This window comes from Galleria mellonella, unplaced genomic scaffold (genome assembly GCF_026898425.1).
Source record: "Galleria mellonella isolate WM207_F2 unplaced genomic scaffold, CSIRO_AGI_GalMel_v1 utg65, whole genome shotgun sequence".
Taxonomy (NCBI): domain Eukaryota; kingdom Metazoa; phylum Arthropoda; class Insecta; order Lepidoptera; family Pyralidae; genus Galleria; species Galleria mellonella.
This window is the reverse complement of record NW_026442138.1, coordinates 5,740,365-5,766,417: the sequence shown is the minus strand read 5'-3', so window position 1 is coordinate 5,766,417 and position 26,053 is coordinate 5,740,365. Positions and strand designations below refer to the sequence as shown.

The 26,053-nt window shown below is 30.8% G+C and overlaps 3 protein-coding genes across 3 annotated transcripts in view; 2 read left to right on the top strand and 1 right to left on the bottom strand.

Moving 5' to 3' along the window:
- The window catches only part of LOC113519786 (carboxylic ester hydrolase-like), a 29,345-nt gene extending 16,615 nt beyond the window's left edge, over window positions 1–12,730 (bottom strand). Inside the window, exons 1-2 of the mRNA XM_026904992.3 lie at window positions 12,575–12,730; window positions 3,514–3,759 (exon numbers count right to left, since the gene is read on the bottom strand). Of these exons, the coding sequence (XP_026760793.1) occupies window positions 3,514–3,642 (129 nt within the window). The 5' untranslated portion in view covers window positions 3,643–3,759; window positions 12,575–12,730. The remainder of the gene's footprint in view (window positions 1–3,513; window positions 3,760–12,574) is intronic.
- A 2,727-nt stretch (window positions 12,731–15,457) lies between these two features.
- On the top strand, window positions 15,458–19,458 carry LOC113519635 (lipopolysaccharide-induced tumor necrosis factor-alpha factor homolog). The gene is made up of 2 exons (XM_052900618.1): window positions 15,458–16,089; window positions 17,179–19,458. Exons 1-2 carry the CDS (start codon window positions 15,695–15,697, stop codon window positions 17,291–17,293), a joined length of 510 nt encoding a protein of 169 aa, XP_052756578.1. The 5' UTR covers window positions 15,458–15,694; the 3' UTR covers window positions 17,294–19,458.
- A 1,704-nt stretch (window positions 19,459–21,162) lies between these two features.
- Window positions 21,163–22,777, top strand: LOC113519637 (lipopolysaccharide-induced tumor necrosis factor-alpha factor homolog). Its single transcript, XM_026904779.3, has 2 exons — window positions 21,163–21,619; window positions 21,810–22,777. The coding sequence occupies exons 1-2, from the start codon at window positions 21,330–21,332 to the stop codon at window positions 21,922–21,924; spliced, it is 405 nt and encodes a 134-aa protein (XP_026760580.1). The 5' UTR covers window positions 21,163–21,329; the 3' UTR covers window positions 21,925–22,777.
- Window positions 22,778–26,053: the final 3,276 nt, after the last annotated feature.

Below are 26,053 nucleotides of genomic sequence, written 5' to 3'. Positions count from 1 at the left end.
GGAACCATCGTAAGACATCGAAAATAATAAACATTTCGTAATGGTTTTCTTTATGGGTCAGGTGCTGTTATCGGCTTTCGTATAATAAATCGATTATATTATCCATCCATAATATGTGAGACACGTATCATATTGCGAAAATATAAGTAATAAACAGTTGGCATGACCCTTAATGATAATGTTTAATGCAGTCCTCACAGCCATCGGAAGTCATTTCTGGAAAACTATTTACATACAAATGGACAGAACTATGGATTGTTGGCAATAATCAATTCGTTTCGCGACTATTTCAGTTTATTCAGCAATAGGTACACAAATATAATTGCGATACCATTTGACAAGAGCATTTGAAAAGTTCAGAAAAATAGAACAAATTGTTTCGTAAAATTTACAAACGCTGCGAGTACTTACGTTGGCGACCGCTAATAAATTAATTGATTGTAATGGTCTCATAACAATAATTTGTGCAAAATTTTGTATATCTATTTTATATTTATTTACTATTATTTATCTCGACATGATTGGAAATAATGAATTATTTATGATTAGATACTTGATAATTTACTACATAATTGTGAGTTGAATTACCTAGAAAAATTATTTTTACTTAGAAATTTTTAGAATTAAGTTTTACTCTTAGATTAATGTAAGTACTAACTTGTACTAGGTCTATGGTTTTACTAATATTATATTAAGTTTTAGTAGTATTCAATTGAATTATGCATAAGTGATAGTGTCGATGTACTTTTAAGATGAGTAGATAGGTATATTAGTAGTATTCATAATATTGAAAAAGATTTAGTACAAAAAATATTTAGTACAGTATTTATTATTTATTTTAACTAATAACTATTTAACTAACAAATTTATTTAATAACTACTTTTTAAAAATTGTTTGACTAAGATTTTCATAATAAATTTATTTGCATTAATTAAAAAAGTATTAAGAGTGTTTAAAAACAATTTAACATTGTTCAATATTTCTGATTGATTATTTAAAAAAAAGCTCTTTAGGTGACCTAAAACTTTAATTGTAGAATCGAAATTTTCAATAACAGCTTAATAAAAGTATTATTGCATGATTAAAATTTTAGTTCGTAGGCAGAACAATTTTTAAAAATTCCTCAATTGTTTTTAATAATTGCAAAATCGCCACACTTTATTATAAACGCTTTTAATAGCAAATTGTTAGTTACGTCTAGTAAATGTTAGCTTAAGTAGTAGAAGCCACAGAGTAAGTAATCACTGCGTTACAGTAGTAGCACTGAACTCGGCACGACGTAGAGGGTGTGGTTTCAAATACCGCAGCACCTTCCGCTTTGAAGTATTTTTACAACAACAATAATAGAATAAATTATATTAATTTAGTCATATCCTAAAAAGTATGACTTGCTTATTACTCATCAGAATTACAAAGTGTACTTACAACATAGTGTATTGGAAGTCATTAAGTGAATTTGTAGTTACGTTTATGTTACATACAATTACATATATAAAAAAATAATCAAACTGAATTTAGTTATACAAGCTGTGTTACATAATTTTGTAACGACACGAAAAACTTGGGTACATAAGTAGACAGTTATAGGTATAATTACGTTCTTTATGAAATTTACTTTAAATCATATCGAACGAATTAGGTTGAACAAGTTTAATTGAAATTTGGTACACAGATAGATCATGGATAGAAAAATGGAAACTTTTCAATATTTTCTACCCAGCAACAAATTAAGTGGTAACCCATAAAGGCATGAAAATACCATCGTATTTGGAGCGTGTATGGTGTTCTATATGTATTACAATTCCTGATATTTAATGTACTATTTATGATTTTTTTTGCAAAACGAAACATGCATTACTTTAATACCTACCTTATCTATACTAATATAATAAAGTGAAAGAATTTGTTTGTTTGTAACATTCTAATCTCTAAAACTGCCTGGATGGACTGGATTAAAAAATTTGTTTTGCATTTCACAACTCATTTCTTGCCCAAAGTACCTACTTATTTCTTGACTACAAGCTATTTTACATTACGATACGACCACGAATGAAGCCGGAGGATATAGCTATATTTATTATAAATTTACTTTGATGTATGGAAGTTCTAATTTCCCATATCCATTGAAGTTAACTCAAATCTTCAAATTACGTTATTAGTCATTTCTTATATAATTATGTACTATAAAGATTTTACAATACAATACAATATTTCCTTTTACAAGGAGGGATCTGTGTTCAGCAATGGGAAGCTAGTCGGTTGCTAAGTGCCAATTGGTCCATTCGTCACAGTCAAACGCAGACTGCAATACCCATTCGCATATCAGTGCTGTGTGTCAAGTGAACGTGCCTTCCTAAAAATTCGTCTCATACAGAACTTTTTGTTCTCTTAACGTTTGTTTACGTAATAAATGTACAGTTTAATGTACATATGAATGCAGCACACTTGTTATTGCATAATTCTCGCCCGGTATTTCTGTTTAGGATACATTCCCTGGATAATAGCGCAAGTTAATGTGATGTAATTTAACGTGCACAATTGCACAGTAACATTATTTAATTTCCCTACAATGTTGTTTGTTGCTGTTGTAAAACTTTGATGCTACGTACCTATAAGCAAATAAGTATGTTGACACTGCAATAACAAATTGATTGTTTAAGGAACTAAGAGATACTTATATTAGCTTTATGTACATTGCGTACAAAATTAATTATTTAATATACCTAGAAGGTATATTAAATAATCAATGTGTATTTATTATCATTACGGAATTAAAAAAGAAGGAAGTTCTCTATTTAGTTGTTTTATGTATGTTTGTTTCCTCATAACTCAATCAGTTCTAAATCTATTTGGAAATATCTTTTTTATCTGAAAGAATATACTGATAGATTGGTCCCATAGATATTGTAACTAAATCGATCCAATAATTTAGTTTTTCACAATTAAAGTTGGTTTTTGTGGGATACAATTTTTATTATGTGTATACTCGTATGTTAGAAGATTGTATCATGACTTATATTGGCAACGATATGTATCGGTTGTGTTTTATAACATGGGATGCTGGCTTGTAAGAAACCCCGTGAGTGCCCATGCTCTTTTGAAAACTATTATCATCATTATTTCATTTTATTTAATGCTTGCTGGACAAACAAATGCAACCTAAACAATAGACAATGAGATGAGGATTATTTTATGGGTACTCCGCATCTCTAATGGGTGCCCCCGACCATCCACAAAGTCAGCACCTCTGCATGAGGGTTACTATGGGCACAGATAATATAATACTATGCCATGGGTATTACAGCGTGAAGTATGATGATCCTATTTATTCTTATAGACGGCGACAATAATATTCCATCTTATACATTATTAATTTTCCACGTGGCATAAAAATACTTGGGCATAGAAGAATGTCTACATTATCTTACCTCAAAATTTTTAAAAATAAATATAATATAGTTTTTATCGGTTAACACTTATAGTTATTAACAATTGAGGATAAGTATACTCACTTTCATAGAATTTAGACTGGTAGCGGCGTTGGCGACGACGTCACCAAGGGTAGCCGGCGGCAACGCGTCACTTCGAAGAACCAGTGCGCATGCACACAATAACACAGCGCGCCACCATCGCACGCGCATCTTTATATATTATTGGACACTTTTTATATAATTTTCTTTTATCACTTCAGTCCACTCACACTATTTACAAAACATGTTATGCTAATCAACAGTAATCAATTTTATTCCATCACTAAACTTTTTAATACATTTTAATTATTAATAGTTGTTTCTTACAGTAAATTCAGAATAATGTTTAAATGTTATTATGTTCTACCGGAATTACAATTTATCATGCCGACGTTGGTGACATGACGGTTGACTGGTTGATTATGTAACGAATCTTATAATCGATCCACGGCAGCAGCGTTTCCAGCGTCAAACCTACCACTTTCATATTGATAAAGAAATTTTGTGTATTTTCTTTAAATGTTACAATTTTGGGCTAGTGTTTTTGCAACGTATTCGAGATAACTATGAATCTCTGAGGCCGCGACAAGCTTTACTCGAACTGATACACATAGTGATTGTAAGGCCACACATCTGTCACTATCAAGCCTATGTATTTATACGCTGTATATTTGGCTAAAACTACTTTCCGAATTTGGCGGTAGATTGTATGTAGAGTTTTTTTTTTTATATATTAGCAGTTGTTATGTACACTGCATTGGGCACATTGAAGGGCAAAAATCTCATTCGCAATATTAAAAAAAACTTCAGATTCCGAGCCGCGGCCTGGCGTTGCCTGACATGACCGGCGCCGGCGCCGGTTCGCGTCGCTGCTCGCGGTCTTGATATTATTCAACATGCACTTTCACCGACACGACTCAGACCACTTGCTCACTGTGTACAGTAACAGTTACTACATATACGATATTGCACTATTTGAGTATAAAGAGTACATAGTTTTAGAACAGTTAAATTTCTACGTATGTCAATAACAAAACTAATTACCGTGAACCGTAAAATATTCGAACAATTAAAAAGTTATTCTTGACCAATAACAAGCTCTATGTTTAGTTCGTGCAAGAAAAGAAAACGATTTGAAACAAAAAACCGTTTTGAAATTCTTTGTAATCTTTTTCATTATTATTATTAAATACTACATTATAGTACTATATTATTATTTTGTATTATTAAATATGGTATCTAATTTTTAAGAAAAATAGATGTTTAACTTTGACTGTTTTTGTAACAGTGTGATTTTCGTCCTAGATTTGATGTCCGGATTGAGCAAGATATGTAAATAAAGTTTTCAAACATTCCCCATAAATATTGCAAATGCAATAATTGACTAATCCGCATGTTATTATATTATATCAATGTATGGACGCAAGACTAGGATATATCGATTGATTGAATAAAAATATGCCTATATAATGTTCGCCATACTAAATGGTACGTGTACGAGTATGTCCAATTTTATAACGTGCAATTGGTCGAGCCATTGAAGTGTCAAGAGGTAAAAAATAAACAAACAAAGATACTCACTGTGACATTTATAATATTTAGTAAGAATTGGCGACCTATTGGTCAACGCCAGTAACTCACATATACAATAAATTTTTATTGTTATATTCGTTTATATTCGACATAAAATCCACAATTTTGAATTTTATACCTTATAATTATATTTATTGCCCATCCGGTTCCCAATTATATATATCTATAAGTTGCTTTTTGAGATGGTAAACCAACATGTCGAATGAAGTTCTGAGTATAAATAGTTTTTCTACAGTTTTGAAAAAAAATCGTTTTATACTATAACAATTTTTAACGTATAAAGCATAAAAAACAGATAAAAAACAAATGTTCTCACATTTATATCATTCAATGAAGATATAATATTCTAATTCTATTAAATTTATATGTAAGCGGATATTATATAAATAAGGATATTTAAAAAAAGCATAAACTAATGAATTAATCTGTATATAAAAAACAAAAGTGCAGTAACGAAAAAACCTCCAAATTCATTTACGTCAACCTCAAATTACCGAAACCGGTTTCCCAATTGTTTGTAAACATACCTACGTATATTTCCTACCTATATTTTTGTAATCGAATATATTTATGCATCGTTTGTATGAAATTCGCAGTGAACGTCCACCTGCACTATTACAATTGACTTTTCTAGAATCTCATATATTTTATATTTAAATAATTAGCATACACGTATTATGAAATGGAAGTTGGCCTCAAGAGCAGGCGGCCTTGTCGCCCGTTTGTTAAATAGATTTGACTTATGATAATTCCCAGGTTGTGCTCGCAATTTCGGCAGCGTGACAAGGACGTATTGATTGATCCGAATAAAAAGTAGCCTATCTTGTTCTTTGTGCAAAACATTACGGCAATTAACTTAAGCGAAATTCTATTACAATTGGTATAGTCAAGGCTAAGTGCTTAGTACAAACCTGTGGGGAAAGTTTGGTCAGAACGGTCCTGTAATGCATCTTATTGCCAACATCCATTAATCAAAAATTTCTTTAAACTTTGACATATTTTTGATACGTAGATGTTTATAGCTTCCCAAATTCTACTCAACTGAATACATTTCTGTTCAGCTGATTATTATTTAATAAGAAAGTCATTTTTAATAATAATAATAATAACGTTTTAATCGCAGAGTTCGTCATTCCACCACAGAAAAATAAAAAATGGAGACAGTAGTATTTATATAGTAAGATTTATTAAAAAATAAACTTCTATATAAACTTACTAAGAACCTATGAATGATGTATGAATATTTCATATGATTGTTTGTCTGTGGAATAATTATATAAAAAAAATGAAATAATTCAGCAAATGGCATAAATCATACGAATAAAAGACATCAACGAATACGTTGCAAAAGTGCCTATACTAAGAAAACCTTTGTTACACAGAAATAATGAATCATTAAAAATGAGCACGGTTGCGCAGCGCAATCAAACTAGTTAAAACAATTTAAATGTATTTATTATTTCAACTTGTAATTCAAAGGAAACTGTGGGCTTTTAAATTAAAATTTAAAAAATCTTTGTTTCACCTTTTTTTTCTTCACGTATCATAAATTAAAAAAATATTTTAACAAGTAGATATTTATTATTATATTATATATCATTACAATAGCTTATAATAAAAATTACTTTAAAAACCAATGATATAACTGTTAGTATTAATTGTTCTAACAAAAGACATCAACGAACGCGTTTTAAATGTAAAATTAGAAACACTGTGCAAACGTTATTAGTATTAAAAAAAAACGTTGGTTGTCACAGTGATCTATCGCCAGTGAAGAAAAATCTATAATCATAATGAATCATCTTTAATAAAGATCTATACCTAAGGTAAATTATACATGGATATATAATTAAATTATAATTGTTGTGTACGAAAAGATAATATTTATTCTACGATTCATAACTTCTAGATAATTTGTTTATGAAGACAAGATTTCACAATTAGTGAAAACTTCCAGCAGCAGTATTTCCGAACCGATACGACAACATAACCTTCAAGAAAAGAGTATATTCCTTTTTAAAAGGCCGGCAGCACACCTGCAATGCCGCTGGTGTTGTGGGTGATCATGGGCGGCGGTAGTCACTTACCATCAGGTGAGCCGCATGCTCGTTTGCCCCCTGTGTTGTAAAAAAAAAAAAAAAAAAAACTAATTGTGAAATCCTGTATAATTTATGTGTGCAGGCTTATATTCTAATTATGAAGTGCAAACACTTTTACTTCTTCGACAAGTGGTATCCTACTAGGCACTATTACAAATGCGAAAGTTTGAGGATGTATGATCACTTATATATATGTACTTCTATCAAATACCAACAAACTCCAGCGAGAATAGAATTTTTACAATACAATAGGCATATTAATCGTATTATTATGAACTGATTATAGGAAACATTACGAAATGAACAAAACCATAGAGTATTCATATCACAATTAAAACAACTATTAGCTAAAAAATGTTATTACGATATAGATGAATATTTAAATGATAAAAATTTGGAATAAAACAAATATATAAATATTACTGGTTTAGTTAATAATACTAAGATTGATAATGATACTATTAAAATGATATAAAAGTATGAACAACTACATTAAATGGCATTAAATTAAAATAAAACATATGGAAACAAAAAAAATCGTTAAAATTATTAAATTAATTTGGATTTTAATTAGAATTTAATTACATTGATGAAATTGAAATTGAATTTAATTATTGAAATCTTTATGAAAATTTAAGGATCGACACCCTCTTCGTTTCTAATTGCTGTGCCCGACAGGGTCTACAATGTACTATATCAATTACTAACATCTTTTATAATAATATTGTAGAATGCAATAAATAAATTGAATTGAATTGATTTGTCTTCATTTATTTTTATATTTTATACCTCGAACTTAAATTGCGTTTATTGGCAATTTGAGTCTGCCAAAGTCCACAATGCGAGACGAAATACTGTAACACAAAGCACTGTACGCCCCTGAAGAGGACTTCCGAATGAAATGGAAATAATTATTATAAACGACAAACATAGTAATTTCATATAATTCCCGTTTTATAAAGCAATAGCAGAAAAGAAAAAAAAATCTTTTTAATTGTTGGAAAAGAAAATTTATAAATTTAAATGTTTTTGTTTATAGGAATCTTCCTTCAAGTATATGTAATGCAAAAATACTTATTCGGTGATGTCAAAAAGATTTCAAATTATTGTATATACGAGTAGCAAGTTAGATCTAGAAAGATACTAAAAATAGACGTGGTTATTACAATTATATCACTTAGAAAGGTTTAAACATATGTACTTGTATTTACATATTAGTATTGAACAATAGTTCTGAAGTAATATACATCTTTCGTAATTCTAATTTTCAAAAATACTTTCTCATTGCATGCTTACGTAATACTTGTGTACGCACATGCTTCTAGAGTTAATCTACTAGTTTAAGCTACATGTTGTAGTAATTAATAGTTACAGTTATGACGAATTATATATATAAATTTGCAGACTGTTTAATGAAATGATCAATTTTTTCATTTTAATATAATAAATCGACAATGATGAGTTTAGTCGATATCTCAGATAATGATGATGATGTTCATAGGATTAATATATTGTGCGATTGATGAAATTTAAAAAATAAATAAATGTTTAATTAATACTATGTTTGATTAAAAACGTTTTAGCTGATTTATTATACATTTTATGTGATTGTGAAAATGTATGAATGTTATCCGATTATATTTCAAACTTAAATTTTTTTCGACTCTTGCCATCCGACAAACTATTTTGTGTTAGATGTCCAAAAACATTGTTTTTTTTTTTTTAATATATTTTCTTACATATTGTAGATCATTATGATCAACTATTGATTTGTAAATAAGTATATAGCAAAATGTCCGTTGTACCTATATACCAATAGTTTATGCAATTTCACATGAGTTACAAACCTACTAACATATAATATAATGCTACACAAGATTACACGATATAATCATACTCATTTAGACATAATAATTCTGTAGTGAGCACGGCTGACGTTTTCGTTACATTACTCTCGTTATTAATTTCGAATAGTAAATTCTACAGAAGTCTGTTTCTTTTATACCTATCGCGCCTTTACGACTCAGTCAATCGCCATTAAATATACGATATTCATACTTAAATAAAAAAATTAAGTTATTGTTCCACAAAATAAAATGGCGATTTCAGTAGGAGTAAAATATTAATCATAATTGACTTAGAATTGATAAAGATAACGTACACAAAAAGAGACGAACTAAGTATATTCTACTTCTTAAACCGAAACTGGCAGATATCAAAGTTTAGCATACTTAAAAACTTAACGAGTAGTAACACACTTAGTTTTCATATAAATTGAGCTATAAACATACCCTAACTCTATCTATTCCTTATGATGAAGGTTTCAGTTTAGTATATCTATATAATAATATACAGCTGGAGTGCACGAGCAAAATCGATTACGTAAATTTAATTAAATGTCTGGAACGAGTTACATAAACCAAAGGCGGCAGTTTCGTTACGTGAGTCGTCACTCCTGGAGGCAGTGATAGTGATCGCTACCGGGAATACAGCTCACTAATCATGGCGGCGTGCACTTCCGTGCTGCTGGCGATCATAAACTTATTATCACAGTACCTAACTATTTATTTAAAGATTGAAATGTAGGTGAAGCTTCTACTTTTGAGCAAATAATTATTTTATGTACCTGCCATGTGATAACAAAATTAGCATCCATTATCTGTGAATATAAATATGGAAAACACAGAATACAGTTTATTGTTCATTGTAATCACAAAACATTATTATTTCTGAAAACTAAAATATCATGCTTCGATACTTCGATATGCTTCGATAATTTTACTGGCATGACTAAAATATTCCCATACTTTAAATTGAAACACAGCTATGTAAGCACTGCTGCTTGATGACGAAAATGAATAGGGGATATCGTTGTTTCTATGGAATGGATTTTTGTACAAACACTTCTTCTGATTTAATTGTTGGAAAAGAAAATTTATAAATTTAAATGTTTTTGTTTATAGGAATCTTCCTTTAAGTATATGTAATGCAAAAATACCTATACGGTGATGTCAAATATTATAAAGTAACTAATATCGACACGACCCAACGTAACAACAAAAACGTGTTTTATTTTATATTTACTTCGTTTCATGCAAAAAACCAAGCTCACCCATCTGTACCAAGGTAACGATTTCTCCTAGTAAGTCTTATAAATTACTAAATAGACACATTGAGCAATTTCTTTTTTGCATTTTTAGAGTTCTGTAGAATTATTGCTGTATCAACGGTTTCTGCATCTCATGGGGCTCTTGCTTTCAAATAAAATTGTATACATTCGCCCTATGTATCTAAAATTTAGCAAAGTCTATTTAATAGACGTATACATACATTTTATACCTGGAAGGTATGGCATTTGTCTTAAATAACGACCAGATATTTCAAAAACAGACAACTTGGGCATCGAAAAAAGCTTTTAAAGGTCACTAAAAGAATAATTAAACTTTATATATTATAGGTACTCTTGTCCTTTGAAGAAAATCTTGTATCTAATTTCGACTTGGACATTTTCTTTGCGTAACATGGTCATGCATCAGTTTGTAAACTTGTTTAAATGGACGAATTCAGTGATCTAATATTTTTTTCTATTTTAGTAAAAATTTATGTGTCCAAGTTATTATAATATGGTACAATTGTGTTAAAAGATTTCACACCAATATAGGGGTAGGTAGTAGTACGTAGCCCTATACCTACTAGTGATCCTTATAGTATGGATCTATATATAAATCATTAATAATAATAATAAATAATTTTAATTCAAGTAAACATAATAGCACTGTTGAATCTTAATTTGTCAGTTCGGAATTCAATTTCAGTTGAGAAGAACAGGTAAATACAGGGAACGGTTGTTGCTTTTTTCAATAAAAATTTAGTTTACAATAAAATAAATATATATGAATAAAATGACTATTACAAACTTTGTATCGATAAGAAGATAAAAATAAAAACTATAAAGTCACTACTAGAACCCGTTCACGAGTATGACAGATGAGCCAGCCATCTTGTGTTCAACCATAATGTAGTGAGTCCAACGACCCAGCCCACTACGCCACTATGCATATGTTGAGCCTTCAGGTTACTGCGTAAACTTTACATAAGTGAACTTAATTTAGATTTCGTTAATAAATGTAAAAATTAAATTACATACATATTTTGAAAAACACGAGTGGTCTAATACCTGAACATAGTGCAAATTTTATTTAATTTGTGTTAAAACGGCACTGTATACGGTAAAATTATTCTGATGATTTCTCAAATACTGTGCTAGTTATAATCGTTGTTTTATTTACATAGAGGTGTCTTATATTATCAAAATTGCAGGTAATTACTTTATATTGTCATCATAAAATTTTGAGATAATAGGGATTTTTGAAAATATTTTCTATCATAAGTTTACTATGCTAGCTAGTGAGCTAGTTTATACGCAATACAACATAAAATAGAAATCAGTTTTAAAACATTAAATAAAATTCTTTCATATGATATTCCTTTTCTTTATTTAGTATTGCAAGTGTAGCATGACTTTTAATTTTGAGGTCCCTTTTTTCATATTCTTTGACGATCGCCGTGTAGGTCCTGGCATAGAATAGGCCACCTCCTTTCCTTCCCGTGGGTGTCGTAAAAGGTGATTAACTTAATAGTAGAGAGATGGGCAGCAGCGTCCCTCTTAAAACATCATTAAAATCCTAACTGCGGTTGCCAACCCGTCTGCCAAGCGTGACAACTACTGACAAAACTTCCCTTCTGGAGAAGGTTTATGTTCAGCAGTGGACAGTTAACCGCTGATATGATGATATGATGAAGTGTCCATCGCTGATAGTAAAACTATGCCAAATATTATATCGAATTGGCTGAAATATACGCTATAACTAATTTGAACGCTTCAATTTCTATCAAGAATATGGAAGTGCACGAAATTTTTTATGTACCAACTGGTATAAGTACGCTAGCTAAACTATTCTTATCTCCCATTACTAAACTTGTTTAGCATCGTTGATCAATAATTACGAAGCTGTGTAAAATCATAAAGAAACTTACACATAAGTAAATTAACCAGCCAACCAGTCACCAGTAGATATTAATGTAACTGAAATATATTTCGAATTCAGTAGTAGCATAATAAAAATTAGGACTAAGTATAATATTATGTATGTCCATAAAACCTGATTAGGTAATGTGGCATAAATTATTCCAAAATTAAAATTATAACCAAAAAGACTTAAACATAAACAGCCAGTTATAAAGTCTTATAAAAATTTGTATACATAATGATTTACAAAAGTATTCAGAGCAAAATATTTAATCACAGAATCAAGTTGCATTATTTTTAATAAACATTTTGTTGTTGCATACATTTATAAGTTGTTAATTTAACATAAAATTGAGATGTAAATGTTATAATTAACTTTTACCTGTTTTAAGGTATTATATAAAATAACTGAATATAATTAGCATGTAAAAATGTTAATGTTGAAGTAATTTTTACAATGTTCCGATATTTGAAACGCGAGTGTGTCTCGCGGTGATACGCGCGCGTTACTTTGTGACGTTCACTGCACTAGCGATAGCGGCCGCAGCGTGCTGCAGGCCTGTGACACAGCTTAACGGTTACCCAATACCCACCACTACAAAACCAGAATGTTATTCAATAATTCAATCGTCGTTTGAGGACCTACGAGTAGGTACGTTCCTTGATAATATATGTTGGATCCAGGACACATATCATGATACAAGTCGTTACATAATGCCTATTTTGTGGTTGTTTAAGTACGAGACACTCAAAATTATAAGAACTGAAACACAAATTCATATTTTAAAATCCTTAAACTTTATTTAAGTTTAAAATGTATATATAAAAGGTTATTAAGTGTCTTTATATCACACTTCAAATCATTTATCCAAAAATTTCATAAACATCTCTTTAGTCACTGAAATTATAGAATTTTATACTACCACGAAATCTAAGAAGGAAAAATATCTTAATTGAAAAGTATCACGAATATCAGACAGTCTTTTCTTACATTTAATAGATACACTGAAATTATACTTTTTTTGCGGACAATTTTGCCCATTTTGCCCAATCATGATGTCTACAGAATAATAAAATTAGCTTGTATATATATAAAATTGGAGTGTCAGTTTGTAATATTGAAATAACCGTTTTTTAATACATGTATATGAATATACACGGTACATACCCCAAAATAACATTTTTTAAAATTTTTATCAGTCTGTCTATTTGTTCCGACTAATTTCTGAAATAGCTGGACCGATTTTGATGGGACTTTTATTGGCAGGTAGCTTGTGTAATAAGAAGTAACTTAGGCTAAGTTTATTTTAGAAAAATAAAGTAATGTTGCAATGTCAAGTACTATCCAGTACCGCGCGCTGCTCACGTGCATTCAATAAAGTTAATACATAAAACTGAAAATAAATGGTAATTAAAATAAAAATAAAAAATAAAAAAAAAAAATAAACTAATTAACTTTTTTGTTAAATTCCACGCGGACGAAGCCGCGGGTACAGCTATTGTCAATAAAAATATAACTTAATTTTGTATAAGTAAAAATAAAATGAAATTAAGTAGATGTCATAATAAAAAAAAAAACTAAAAATAGGAACGAAATTCGCTGGATTAGCAAGTATATATATATAATCATCATCATTATATTAACCCCTGAACCGTCCACTGCTGAACATAAGCCTTCCCCTTGGGGGGGGGGGGGGGGGGATTTGCCAGTAGTTGCCACGCTTGGCAGGCGGATTGGCAACCGCAGTCAGACTTTAGAAATGTTCTAAGAGGAGCGCTACTGCCCATCCCTCGCCGTTCCTTAGTAGTCTTTTACGACACCCACGAGAAAGGAAGGTGTGGCCTATTTTATGCCGTGACTAAACGGATATGAATTATTATTTAGTCGTAAGAAGCGACTAAGGGAATTTAATGGTCGAGGGATAGGCAGCAGCGTCCCTCTTAAAACATCACCAAGTGCATAATTGCGGTTACCAACCCGCTTGCTAAACATGTCAACTACTGGCAAAATCCTCCTCATGGGGAAGGCCTATGTTCAACAGTGGATGTAAGAATGGCAACGCATAGGAGGTATCAAGGGCGAAATAGTAGACTCTGTTATAACCATGGTACTGCTTATGTCTATAGGCTTCGGTTACCACTTTTCATCAGGTGGGCCAAGGGTTATTTGTCATTCTAAGTTGCATAAAAAAAGTAAAACAATTTTATTAAGGTGTCAGTTCAGTAACAAACAAGTACAATAAAAAAACTAACTACCAAGAAATATTTACATCATAACACAGGCCCACCTTGAAAAACAATCTTAAATAAGCCAATGCACGTAGAAATATGATGCCATAGAAATGCTATTAGTGTATGCAATTTAAAATAAATTCTACGAGATTGTTGCGCTTTTATAGGCGTCTTCTTGCAGTCTCCGGGTCGCACCCACTTTCCACATGCTTCTCAATTATCGCGCTCAAACTATTCTTTAATACGATATATACCAAATTTTAAAAATACCATGATTTACTTAATAAAATAATTGATATCAAACTTAGCCCTTATAGATGTAATTGAAAGGTAAGACGGCGCCAGCGTATCGACGCAGGTGAAGTTTCATACAAGCGGACGTCCTATCCTCCAAGGTACCATGAACATCCTGTCGTCGCCACGCATCAAACTAGGTAAGATAACAGGAGACTATCAAGCGCCGTAAATATTCGATTCTTAGAAAGAAATAGGTATATACTTAAGGCGTTTGGAGTTGAGACTCTGGGCTCGTGGGGCCCCGAGGTCATAAATCTTTTTAAAGAGTCTACTTTAGTCAACGCATCTCCATAGTCATTCAACATGGAAATACAGCAAGCCTAGGTGTCTTACCAATTGACACTTACCTCAAAAAAATTATTTACTTTTAATTAACGTTTTAAAGTCTTGTTATAAATATTTATAGTGCTTAGATGTGAGGTATGCATATGATTGATAGAAATTTAGTTCATATTGGACCACTTATAGTTCGATTTTATAGGAATTATTAAAATTAATGTAGTAATTTTAGTTTTAATATCACTCTACAGAGGCAGCACTTTGCATCTCATGGAACTTAAGTATTCAGATAAATTTATTACTTAATGTAAAACATAAAATTTGACAGCACATATCGAACGATTTATGGTTATCGCATAATCATAGCGTAGTAGGTGTAAGATAAGTAAGTTTTTAAAATAATAGATTTACTTTCATACATTCACATGACCGAATGAACTGACACGACATGACATTGACATATGACGTCATAAATTTCTCATTTCATATCAAATCAATCGAGTCGAAGAAAAACATTTTCACATTTTATTTACCTGTTCCTTTTTCTGTGACTTTGTACGAATTCCAGATTTTACATTTTAAAATTAAAGTTCTTAGAAAAATATTTTATCAATTATAGTTAAATTAATCGATACGAAGCTAAGTAATTGGCTAGTAAGTTACGTATACAGAGGAAGGTGAAAATACATTAACAATGGCGTCTAATCAGGGTCCTGGACCCTCAGCACCTGAAGATCTACCTCCTCCATATTCTGCAGTCGTGGGCAATCCACAATATGGCTTTGTAACCCCATCTGGCGAACCATTTGCTGCTCCAGGAAACGTGTACCCTCATCCACAACCCAAGCAATTTACAGCAACTGGAGTATATCCACATCCACCTAATATTAATAACACCCAGCCTCATTCAGGTAGCATACCACCACCTCCTCCAGGTGTGCCAGTAAACATAGTCGTTCCTCCAGCAGTTGGCACTGAACCTGCTACGATAAATTGTTTTAATTGTGGTAAAGTGGTCACAACCAGAGTTACATATACTACGGCCTGGCATACACATTTAGTAGCTGGATCCATCTGTGTAATTACCATGTAAGTATTGTTTGAAAGTTTCCAATTAAAATTATAGAAATGTAAATAAGGCCTATAAGATCAAAGACAACTAAATCCAAGTCTGTCAAATGTTGAGGAAACTACAAAAACTAATATTTTGTCAAGGATATGGAATGATATTCTATATTTTAAACCAGATTGAAAAAACAAATTAATATTAGTAATCATTTGAATTTTAATTAATAGAACTCCTGTATATTTGAGTATAAAGTGAAAATGAAATAGATTTTATGCTGCCTTTGATTTTATAGGCCTCAAATTGAATGACAGAATGTTCTTTGTCTATTACTTTTTCTTATGGCACTGAGCTTATTGTATGGAATGCATTTGGTTATATATAATAACTGCTCAAATTATGACATTTGGATATATACAGAGAACTGTACAACAAAATATGATACAGATAAAAAGGCATATTTTGAGCAACCTGTTCATACTTTGCCTACTCATCTTTTTTTATATATTGGATGTATCATAGGTCTATTCTTTGTATGACATGATAAGGGTATTATATAAAGTTGTATCTTAGATTGTAAGGATTTTAAAACATGGAATTCTAGACAAACAACAAAAAATAGTATTTGTATACTTGATATTATTTTGTATAATTATTGTTATGAAAATAAAAATGCAACATATGTGTTTAGAACTTTTAAAAATACTTAAGAATGATATACTTATTAATAGAGATCTAACACTTTCTTTTATTCATTTAGCATATTAAAGATTTTGCTACTTATAATATAATACATGTATAATATATTTTATAAGTAGTGACTGATAATTATTATAAAATAAGACTGCACAAAATTTTATCCAAAATCATACAGCTTTTTAAATATATGAGTATAAACCTCTGAAGGACCAAACTTTCAAATATATAGTTCTAGCAATGTCTCTCCTGCTTGTATGAATTAGAATATAATTCATTTTTTCAAATTTGAATTAATGTGTTATTTAAAATTCATCACAGTAACATATATGGCCAAACTTCATTACAAATTTTCTCATTTATAATGGTGGTAAGTAGATATATAAAAATTTATGCATATAAAATATTGTTTACAGGATGTGTTCTCTATGCTGCTTGGGCCTCATCCCTTATTGCTTTGACACATTTAAGGATGCTGAGCACTATTGCCCCAACTGTAACACATTTATCGGAAAAAGCAACAAATGTTAATCATCAAAATATGGAGTTAATAGTCTGTAACAAAGTGACAAATAAGGCTTAATCAGATATTATGTATAAATGTAATTTTTTTATGCCATCATGTATTTTAGTTCTCAAGTAACATTAAGGTAAAAATTCAGGACATTAATGTATAATATATGGCAGTATTTACACACCAGCTTTTAAAAAGATACACTTAGTCTTTTTCAGTTTATAGAGTGTTATCTCTGCACACAAATATATGTATACCTTAAAGATAGTGGTTCTGTATACCTATATGTCACATACATAGAAATGAATAACAGTGATGACACTTTATAAATCTAAAGTAAGGCAAGTATTTTTTTTATATGTCCAATTTGTAATATTTACTGCCCAGGTATAGTAAAACGTGTTCTTAAATAAATATGTTCTAAGAAAAATATTTTTTGAGGTATATACATTAAAATGTTAAAGAATTCTGTACTAACTTTTATGTTAATCTCCTTATTTTCTAATTTTCATTTTTATTTTCTTAATTTCTCTTTCTATTTCAAATTTAAATGCACATATTGGTATATGAAAATTTAAAAATGTACCTTACATTTCAATAGTGCCATAGCTGCAAAAATTGTATAAAAAATTTGTCTCCTAATAGCATTCCTTTCATGATATTTTTGGGAACTCACTCAGCTGTCATACATGTTAGGATCTTTTTTGTCTTAAGCTGTTCAGAGGTTAAAATTTTTAACCAATAATAAATATTGTTTATTCATTAGCTATAATTATTTTATTAAAAAATGATTACATTGAATCTAGGAATATAACAAAAAATATATTTTGACTTATGTTGGGTGATCAGTCACATCTCTATTTCAATAGAACCAAAAAAGAACACAGTTTCACAGATATGAATAGAATAAATTAATTTTGACAACATATAATGGTTTTATAAATTAACTTGTATTTCAGTGGTTGTTGGTTTGATCCTTCATAAGTATGGTTTATGGTTTAATTCTTCACAATACACTTGTATTTATAAACATCTGTTTGTATTCAGCTAGACGTATATATGTATATATATAAAAAAAAAATAAGTAAGTCAATTTATTTTTTTATTCTTTAATGTAATTATTATTAGATAGTAGCAATGTTGTTTATAATTTACACCCAGTACAGGATAAACGGTAACTACAAGTTTTTTTTTATATTTTTACATTGTATCATAATTATATATTTCTTATATTAGTTTATAATATTTTAATGATTAGTTTATAAAATTAAATATTCTTTTTCTAAAAGTCCCTGAATTAATAAAAATATAAATGAACTTGTCTACTTCTACATACTAATCATTTATATCTAATACATTTTTATCTCCATTGTTCAATAGGTATGTTATGCAATCCAGTGTTTTATCCACATTTCAAAGTGTAAATACTGGAAACAAATAAGTGGCACATTCCAATTGGTTAAAAAGACATCACATAATATATAATGTATTTAAACATAATCACAGTTTTCCTGAATATAATACAATAAGTTGTTAAAGTAGCTATTAAATAATATAAACAGCAGCAGTCTTCACAATTTGATATTAAACTTGCCATAAATTTAAATATGTTAACTTTGTGATTAAAATGTGTTAGACTGAAATACTATGACAAATATAGATGTAAATATGTATTTGACTTATGACTTGTCCATCTTTAATTAATAAACGAAATTAAAACAGATAATCTCAAACACTATCTACTTTATTAATATATAAAAATTTCAAGAGTTACAAAATGTAGGTTAAAGTTTTTTGAATTTAAATTAAATAGATAGCATTAGACAAGGCATGAATGAACTCGATTATTTATATTTTATTTAAACAATTTATAAAAATATGTCAGTGTTGCAAGACCTGCACTGGACTTACTGGACTGTTAAAATTACTTAAAATTCGCTCTATTTTTTGTGTTATTTTTTTAGTCTGTGTATCTAGGTTTTTTATAGGTATATAAATGGTATACTGGTAGGATAATAAGAGTTCAGTAATATGTTTTTTTTTATTTCAAATGAGTGTTAAACCAGTAAACGTGAAAGTTACATAGGTGTACATTATTTTCATTGTCGACTTTTTTCTGAAAGAGTGTACATATGATTTATATTTATTTAAATAATAAATGCTCATATATTGGCAAATAATATGTTCTTTTTTTATTTAAAAAAAGTGTTGAACCAGTAAAAGTTACATAGGTGTACATTATTTTAATTGACTATCTATGAAACTATAGACCTCAAATATACGATACATTTAAGGTTATAAATGTATTGTAAGTATACTATACACTGGATAGCAAATAAACCGGGCCACCCGCTACTTTTGAACTCTAGTCCGATTTTTCAAAAAGTATAATACTTATTGCTCAAGAGCATACAGATTGGACGTTGGAACAGTGGAGTAAAGTACTCTTCACTGATGAGATAAGGATGAGTCTACATGAAAGTGAAAGAGAACATTATTCTCAGTGTTGCATCGAAGAAACTGTTGCTTATGCAAGAGGATCTGTAATGGCGACATCTCATTAACTGCACATTATTGCATTAGCTTTAGTTTTCATTGAATCGACAGACACGTAGATTTACTTCTCATCGCTACATTTCTGAAATCCTCGCAGATCATGTGGTACCTTACGCAGGATATATCGGGCAGGATATGCAGTTAATGCATGATAATGCACGGCATCACGTCGCTCATGTGGTGACCCAATATCTACATGACGTTAGCATCCGTACGATTAACTGGCCAGCTCGAAGCCCGGACTTGAACCCTATAGAACACTTATGGGATGAGTTGAAACGTCGGGTTCGAGCCCGGGTACCTGCACCAACAAGGCTTCCAGAGCTGCGAATCGCAATTGAAGAGGAGTGGAATGCAATTCCCAAAATTTCATCGTCAGTCTCGTGAGATCTATGAATACGAGGATGCTATCAGTTATCAGAGCAAGAGGAAGGAACACTCAATACTAATCATAAACTTTTTTTTCAATTTTTTTCTTTGTTTCCGGCTTTGTTTTTTACTTGAACAAACGATTTGCGCGACTGGAAACGACTCATCTTTGTAAAATTCTTAATAAACACTTCATTGATTGATAAATCATGTGTTTCCATTAATTATAATCGTAATGAAACGCACTTTCAACGGGTATGACTTTGGCAGTTGTAAGTTTTATACTTTTTGAGAAAATTGGATTAGAGTTCAAAAGTAGCGAGTGATCCGGTTTATTTGTTGTCCAGTGTATAAAGAACTGAACTTAGGTTACGAGAGAGGCCTGTTTCCAGCAATGGTACAAAATAGGTGAAAAATACCATAGGTATGATAGAGCATAATATTTCTTATGTAAACCGTCAACTTGTTTGACTTTCTTAGTAAATAATATAAAAAAGACGCCAAAATCATTACCTATATCCCCCGTTGTACAAGTATCAGCCGGAAACTTGTCCTACGAACTCATTTGCATTATCAATGACATTACTAAAAAGTACGCTCTCTGCGCAATAAACATATTTATGAAAATCAGCCCAGTAACTTAGATGAACAAAAATGAAAACATAATTGTTTTCCCTTTTATAATTAATTAAAATTTATCTTTCTTGATCCTATATAATAGTAACTATATATCTTGGATTACAAGGTGTTATTCCTTTTGTCAAAGATTTGCTATATTACCCTACAGTGCTTATACCCACAATGCATATGGACTGCTGCTTCACTTACTTTTCTCATTCTTACGACGCCGTCGCGGTTGATAGAAGCAGAGCTGTATAAGTGTGACCAAAATCGTTCAGCGAAATGCGATTAGAATTGAATTAGTGTGAGTAGTCCCTTATGATCTCGTCGGCAATAATATTTCTGGTGCTATAATCATAGAGAAAATGTAAATGAATATCTCTTTATCAGTTTTGATAAGATAATCGTATAAATGTAATGTATGTATGTACTGATAAGTGCTCCTATTTTTACTCTTGAAATGTAAGTATCTATATAACCAATACTCTACATGTGAATATATTTATAATGGCTTCAAATAGTGATGAAAATCAAATTAATATACCAGCGGCAGTGCTGAGAGTAGAAACTGAAACAACAAGCTATCACCACGAACCGCCACCACCGTACTATTCTGCGGGCACAGCAGTAACAGAACGGCCTATCATCCATCAGACAATAATAATACAAGCATCACTGAGAGATAAACCTATGTTATACGAGTGTTCTGCTTGTCGAGAAACAGTGTTTACGAAAGTGCGTTATGTTAATTCTCAAAAGACACATTTAATAGCCGGTTTTATATGTGGCTTCACAGTGTAAGTAATTTTAATTATTACATTAATTTAATGATTATCTTTTATTTATAAGTTGCTTAATAAGGTTTATAGAATAATACAACAAAATATAATGCAAAATATTTTTATGTTAAACATTACAGTACAAGACAATAGACTATTTTCTTCTTATAAAGAGAATTATTTTTATTTTATTATCATCTGTTTTCAGATGGTGCATGCTATGCTGCTTGGCTGCTATACCTTATTTTGTGCCAGCATTTAAAAAGGCTGAACACTACTGTCCAATTTGCAATCAATTTCTTGGTTCTTATACAAAAATCTGACATCAAATTAATAGTCTTGGTCTTAACAGAAATACACATATGGAATTGCCCATGTGTACATTAAATCCTTACAGTTAGACATTTTATTTTATATTGTAGGAGGATGCTCCACATTAAACTATGACCTATCAAATTTCAAACAAAAATTACTTATTTAAAATGTAATAGTTTTAGATAATTATTAATTGCAGTTTTTCATGTAAAGTAGTATATAGGCAGATAATACAAAGCTATAATTATTTACCCAGCTTACAATCCATATAATTATGTATCCTCCTTAATACGGACCTTGTCCTTACTTTGTAAAATAATAGTGGTGTGCATAATAAATGTGTATTTATTCTATACATTTTAATAACAAATGATGAAATCTAATACTCAACACATTTTAAATGTTCAGGAACAGAATTAAAAAAAAAATAGATTTATCATAACAATTTCAGATAGGGTAGCAAAAGCCTTTGGCTTCTATTATTTCCAAATTTATTTGATTTTATATTTATATGAGGGAAAGATTTTATAATTTTTAAAATATAAATGATATTTTATAGATATTAACATCAATATTGGTGCTGCTCATTGATGAAAAGTGTCCATACTTAAGTATCATATGTACATTTACTGACAATTTAGAAAAAATAAATGTTCAATATTCCTGAATGAATATCTACAAACTTTATAAAGTAAAATATTAATCACAGGCTGCTCATAAATTTCCCACTATATTGCTACTTTTTTATATATTGTTTTATATGTAATTAGCAATATTATTTTCAATATATTTTAATATTATATATTAAAACATAATTAGTACATGAATATTTTTGTACAATAAAGTGGTATTTTAGTAAAAGTGTTTTATTCCTTACTCTCAAAGCTAATAAATTGAAAATTAATAACATTGGTCATGATTTACAAATCAATTATGAAGCAATTATACAGACTATACAAAATCCTGCTTTTAAGCTTTTGGACAAGGAATCATGGGCATTATTTGAAACACTATAATATAAATAATTTTACACTAGTAAATTGTTAAATACAAAAATTTACTGTTACTAGCCTATTATTTATGAACTATTATAAGGTACTTGCAATCTAAAACAATCTGATGCAATCTTCCACTTCCCATCAACAGCTACAATCAGGAATGTTTGTTGAAATGGTTTCTTGGTGTCGTCGTTCTGGTAAGTTACATCTCCGCATGCTTGTATGAGGTATGTTAGTTTATTTGCCACAACAGTCTCATATATTGGTTGAGCATCTAATGTTCTAAGCACATGATTGCTTGCAGGCAAGTCCATGAGGAATTTTTGTATTTTATCGTTACCGGTAATGCCATTTCCATTCCAAACTAATAGACCAGTATCGAGATATAATTTTGAGGTTAAGTGCCGACTGTTGTCCACTTGTTTATAGAAAACACGGGTAAATTCTTCTGCTGTCTCACATGCGTTATCAACATTTTTAGCAGTAACTTCTGTCATGCTTGTAATTGAATTGTCTGACAATGCCCTGAAATTAAAAGCGAAAATTGTGAAATAGACTTTGGTTGTATAAGAGTAGTGACAATAAATCGTATTCTGTGGTGCTGACTTACTTCAATAAAAACAATAATTTATTCAATCGAAGAATTTCTTACTTGTTAAGATAATTAGATGGATCAACAAAAATATAAAACAAATTGAAATCATAGGATGTCTTTTGTAAATATGTCAATTCAAATCACAGAGTACTTTGTATATATAGGAAACTGTGCGCCCTGCCATCTATGAATATATTTAGTAGTAATAACTCTTTATTATGGTGCCAAATAAAAAGTTAGTTAAATCAATACATGTATTTGTTTTCCAGTGTTCTTCTTATTTTTATAGACCTATACGTAAAAAAATTCCATTTCGCTAGTACTGAGATTGTCAACCCTGATTCAAATGTCATTAATTTTACAGTTTATACCCTAAGTGTGAACAGATTAAGCGAAATGTACCATTTTAAGACCCTAGTTTGGACTTAGCAAAATTTATTGATTATTAGAAAAATATATTTGAAACCTTAGCAGAAATTAAATCAATTTTGTAAATTTGGTACATTTTTATTTTTATCAAAAATCTAGCGAATCATCAATTAAGTATAGTCACATTCCTCGCCGTTTTTTTTTCATTCTGTTTATGTTTTCGTAATTTGAATTTTCTGTTTCGTTTTTCGTAGTTTTTTCATCGATTAAAGTATTGACCCTGCTAGTCTTATTATCCTATCGTATGACTTGAGTTCTGCCCTGCTATTAACTTGGTAAATGACATCTATGAAAAAGTGTTTACAAAGCAACAAAATTACAAATTACGAACTAACTTGTGAGTATAATGTTCAATACAGTTTTCTTCAATTAAAGTTCATCGTGCCAATTTAATGTTATCACATTAAGTAAATTAAATAAAAGTAAATAAGTATATTACCACGTTGTTTAATAATGAGATCGGGTCGCTGTACCATTTGCGCTACCCATAAATATAAAAAGAAGCACAAATTATTACCGTGAAAATAAAGCATTCCTTATTTAAAAGGATACTCTAATCGTTACAATATATGTTAGTTAAACATGTAATGCCTTGGTTTTTATTGCTATGTGGTAATATTTCTTCATAATTTGATTTATGTAGACTTCTATATTGCCATGTGGACCTGGCATAGAATAGACCACCCCTTCCTTTCCCGTGCGTGTTGTAAGAGGCGACTAAGGAACTTCTCACACTTATTCAGCTCCATTCGCGTTTCACTGAACGATTTTGGTGACACTTAGGGACTACTCACTCTTATTCAGATCTATTCAGCTTTTGTCCATAGAAAACAACGATTTTGTATGGAGACGTGTACGCATCCATTCAGCTTTCCGCGTCTATTCTGCTTTCGCGGCAACTCAGTATAAAATGAGGATAAATTTGTATTTATCATGCGAATGCTATAGAGGGGGCGTTCAGCGCTGTTCCGCCACGTTCAACGCTGCTCCGCCGTATTCACCGTCAAACGCAGCGAAACAGCTCTTTTCATGGATGTTTCGCGACTCCTTGTCGACAAGTTGCAACATTTATTGTTTCTGCATTGTTTTGATTTATTATTGCGTAATTATTATGTACGTAAGGATTAAAAAGAGCAGACGTATTTTATAGTAATTATAATTATTTTAATTAAGACCATGACCACACTTTTCACAGCATTGTGTATCAGTCCGTGACATGCAGCATATGACTCACAAATAGCCATGAGTTTTCATCGATATGTGGCCTTGCCACTAGTCACTAGTAGTACATCTAATTTCCACCACACGTCTAGTCTCAACATTGATATCAATTACCTGTCTATGTTGTATAATATTACAAGTCCGATCGGCACAGTTATAAAACTAGGATGGAAACTCAAGATATTTGAAATGAGAATGAAACTCATTATGAGTCGTTTTGTTCTATGCCTCTGTCACTCCACAATACATTATTACGTTCAGATTTTAATTCTTCTATCTTAGGTGAAACTATATCTAAATTACACTCAATAATAGTTTGTAGACATATCGGTAAGCATGTAGACACTCACCACTAGGATTGATCGCCCTTTTAACATTATTCTTATTGCACATATGCGGAGATTATCACATGGCACTACTACAACATTGGAAAATACACTGTGCCGCCAGAGTGGATCGCGACACCGCCGTGCGGTCGCCCGTGCAGTATTCCCTCCGTTGTATCGATCACTGAAGTTTCCGTAGAGGTAAACTTGCAATCGATGCTGTACAAATATGATAGGTCACTCGGTAACAACCACGTTTCTTGCAAGGCTATGATATCCGCTCTTTTACGGGGGTAAGGGGATTGTTAGTAATGTAGACTGAGAACCCCATTGTTAGCAATATACCCAACCAGGTTGACCTCCTCGCGGTTCCCCCTGGAAACTATCATGGTTAATTCCTGATGAATTCATCATGATGGGCTAAATGGCCTGTTTTCATTCTCATCTATCACCCTTCACTGGTGCTCCGCCAGCGTATCCCGTTAGCGCAGGCGGGGTTACCATACCATTTTCACCCATCAAAAAAAATCCGCTCTTTTAAATAATTCCCGTATCCCTTCTATAGAGC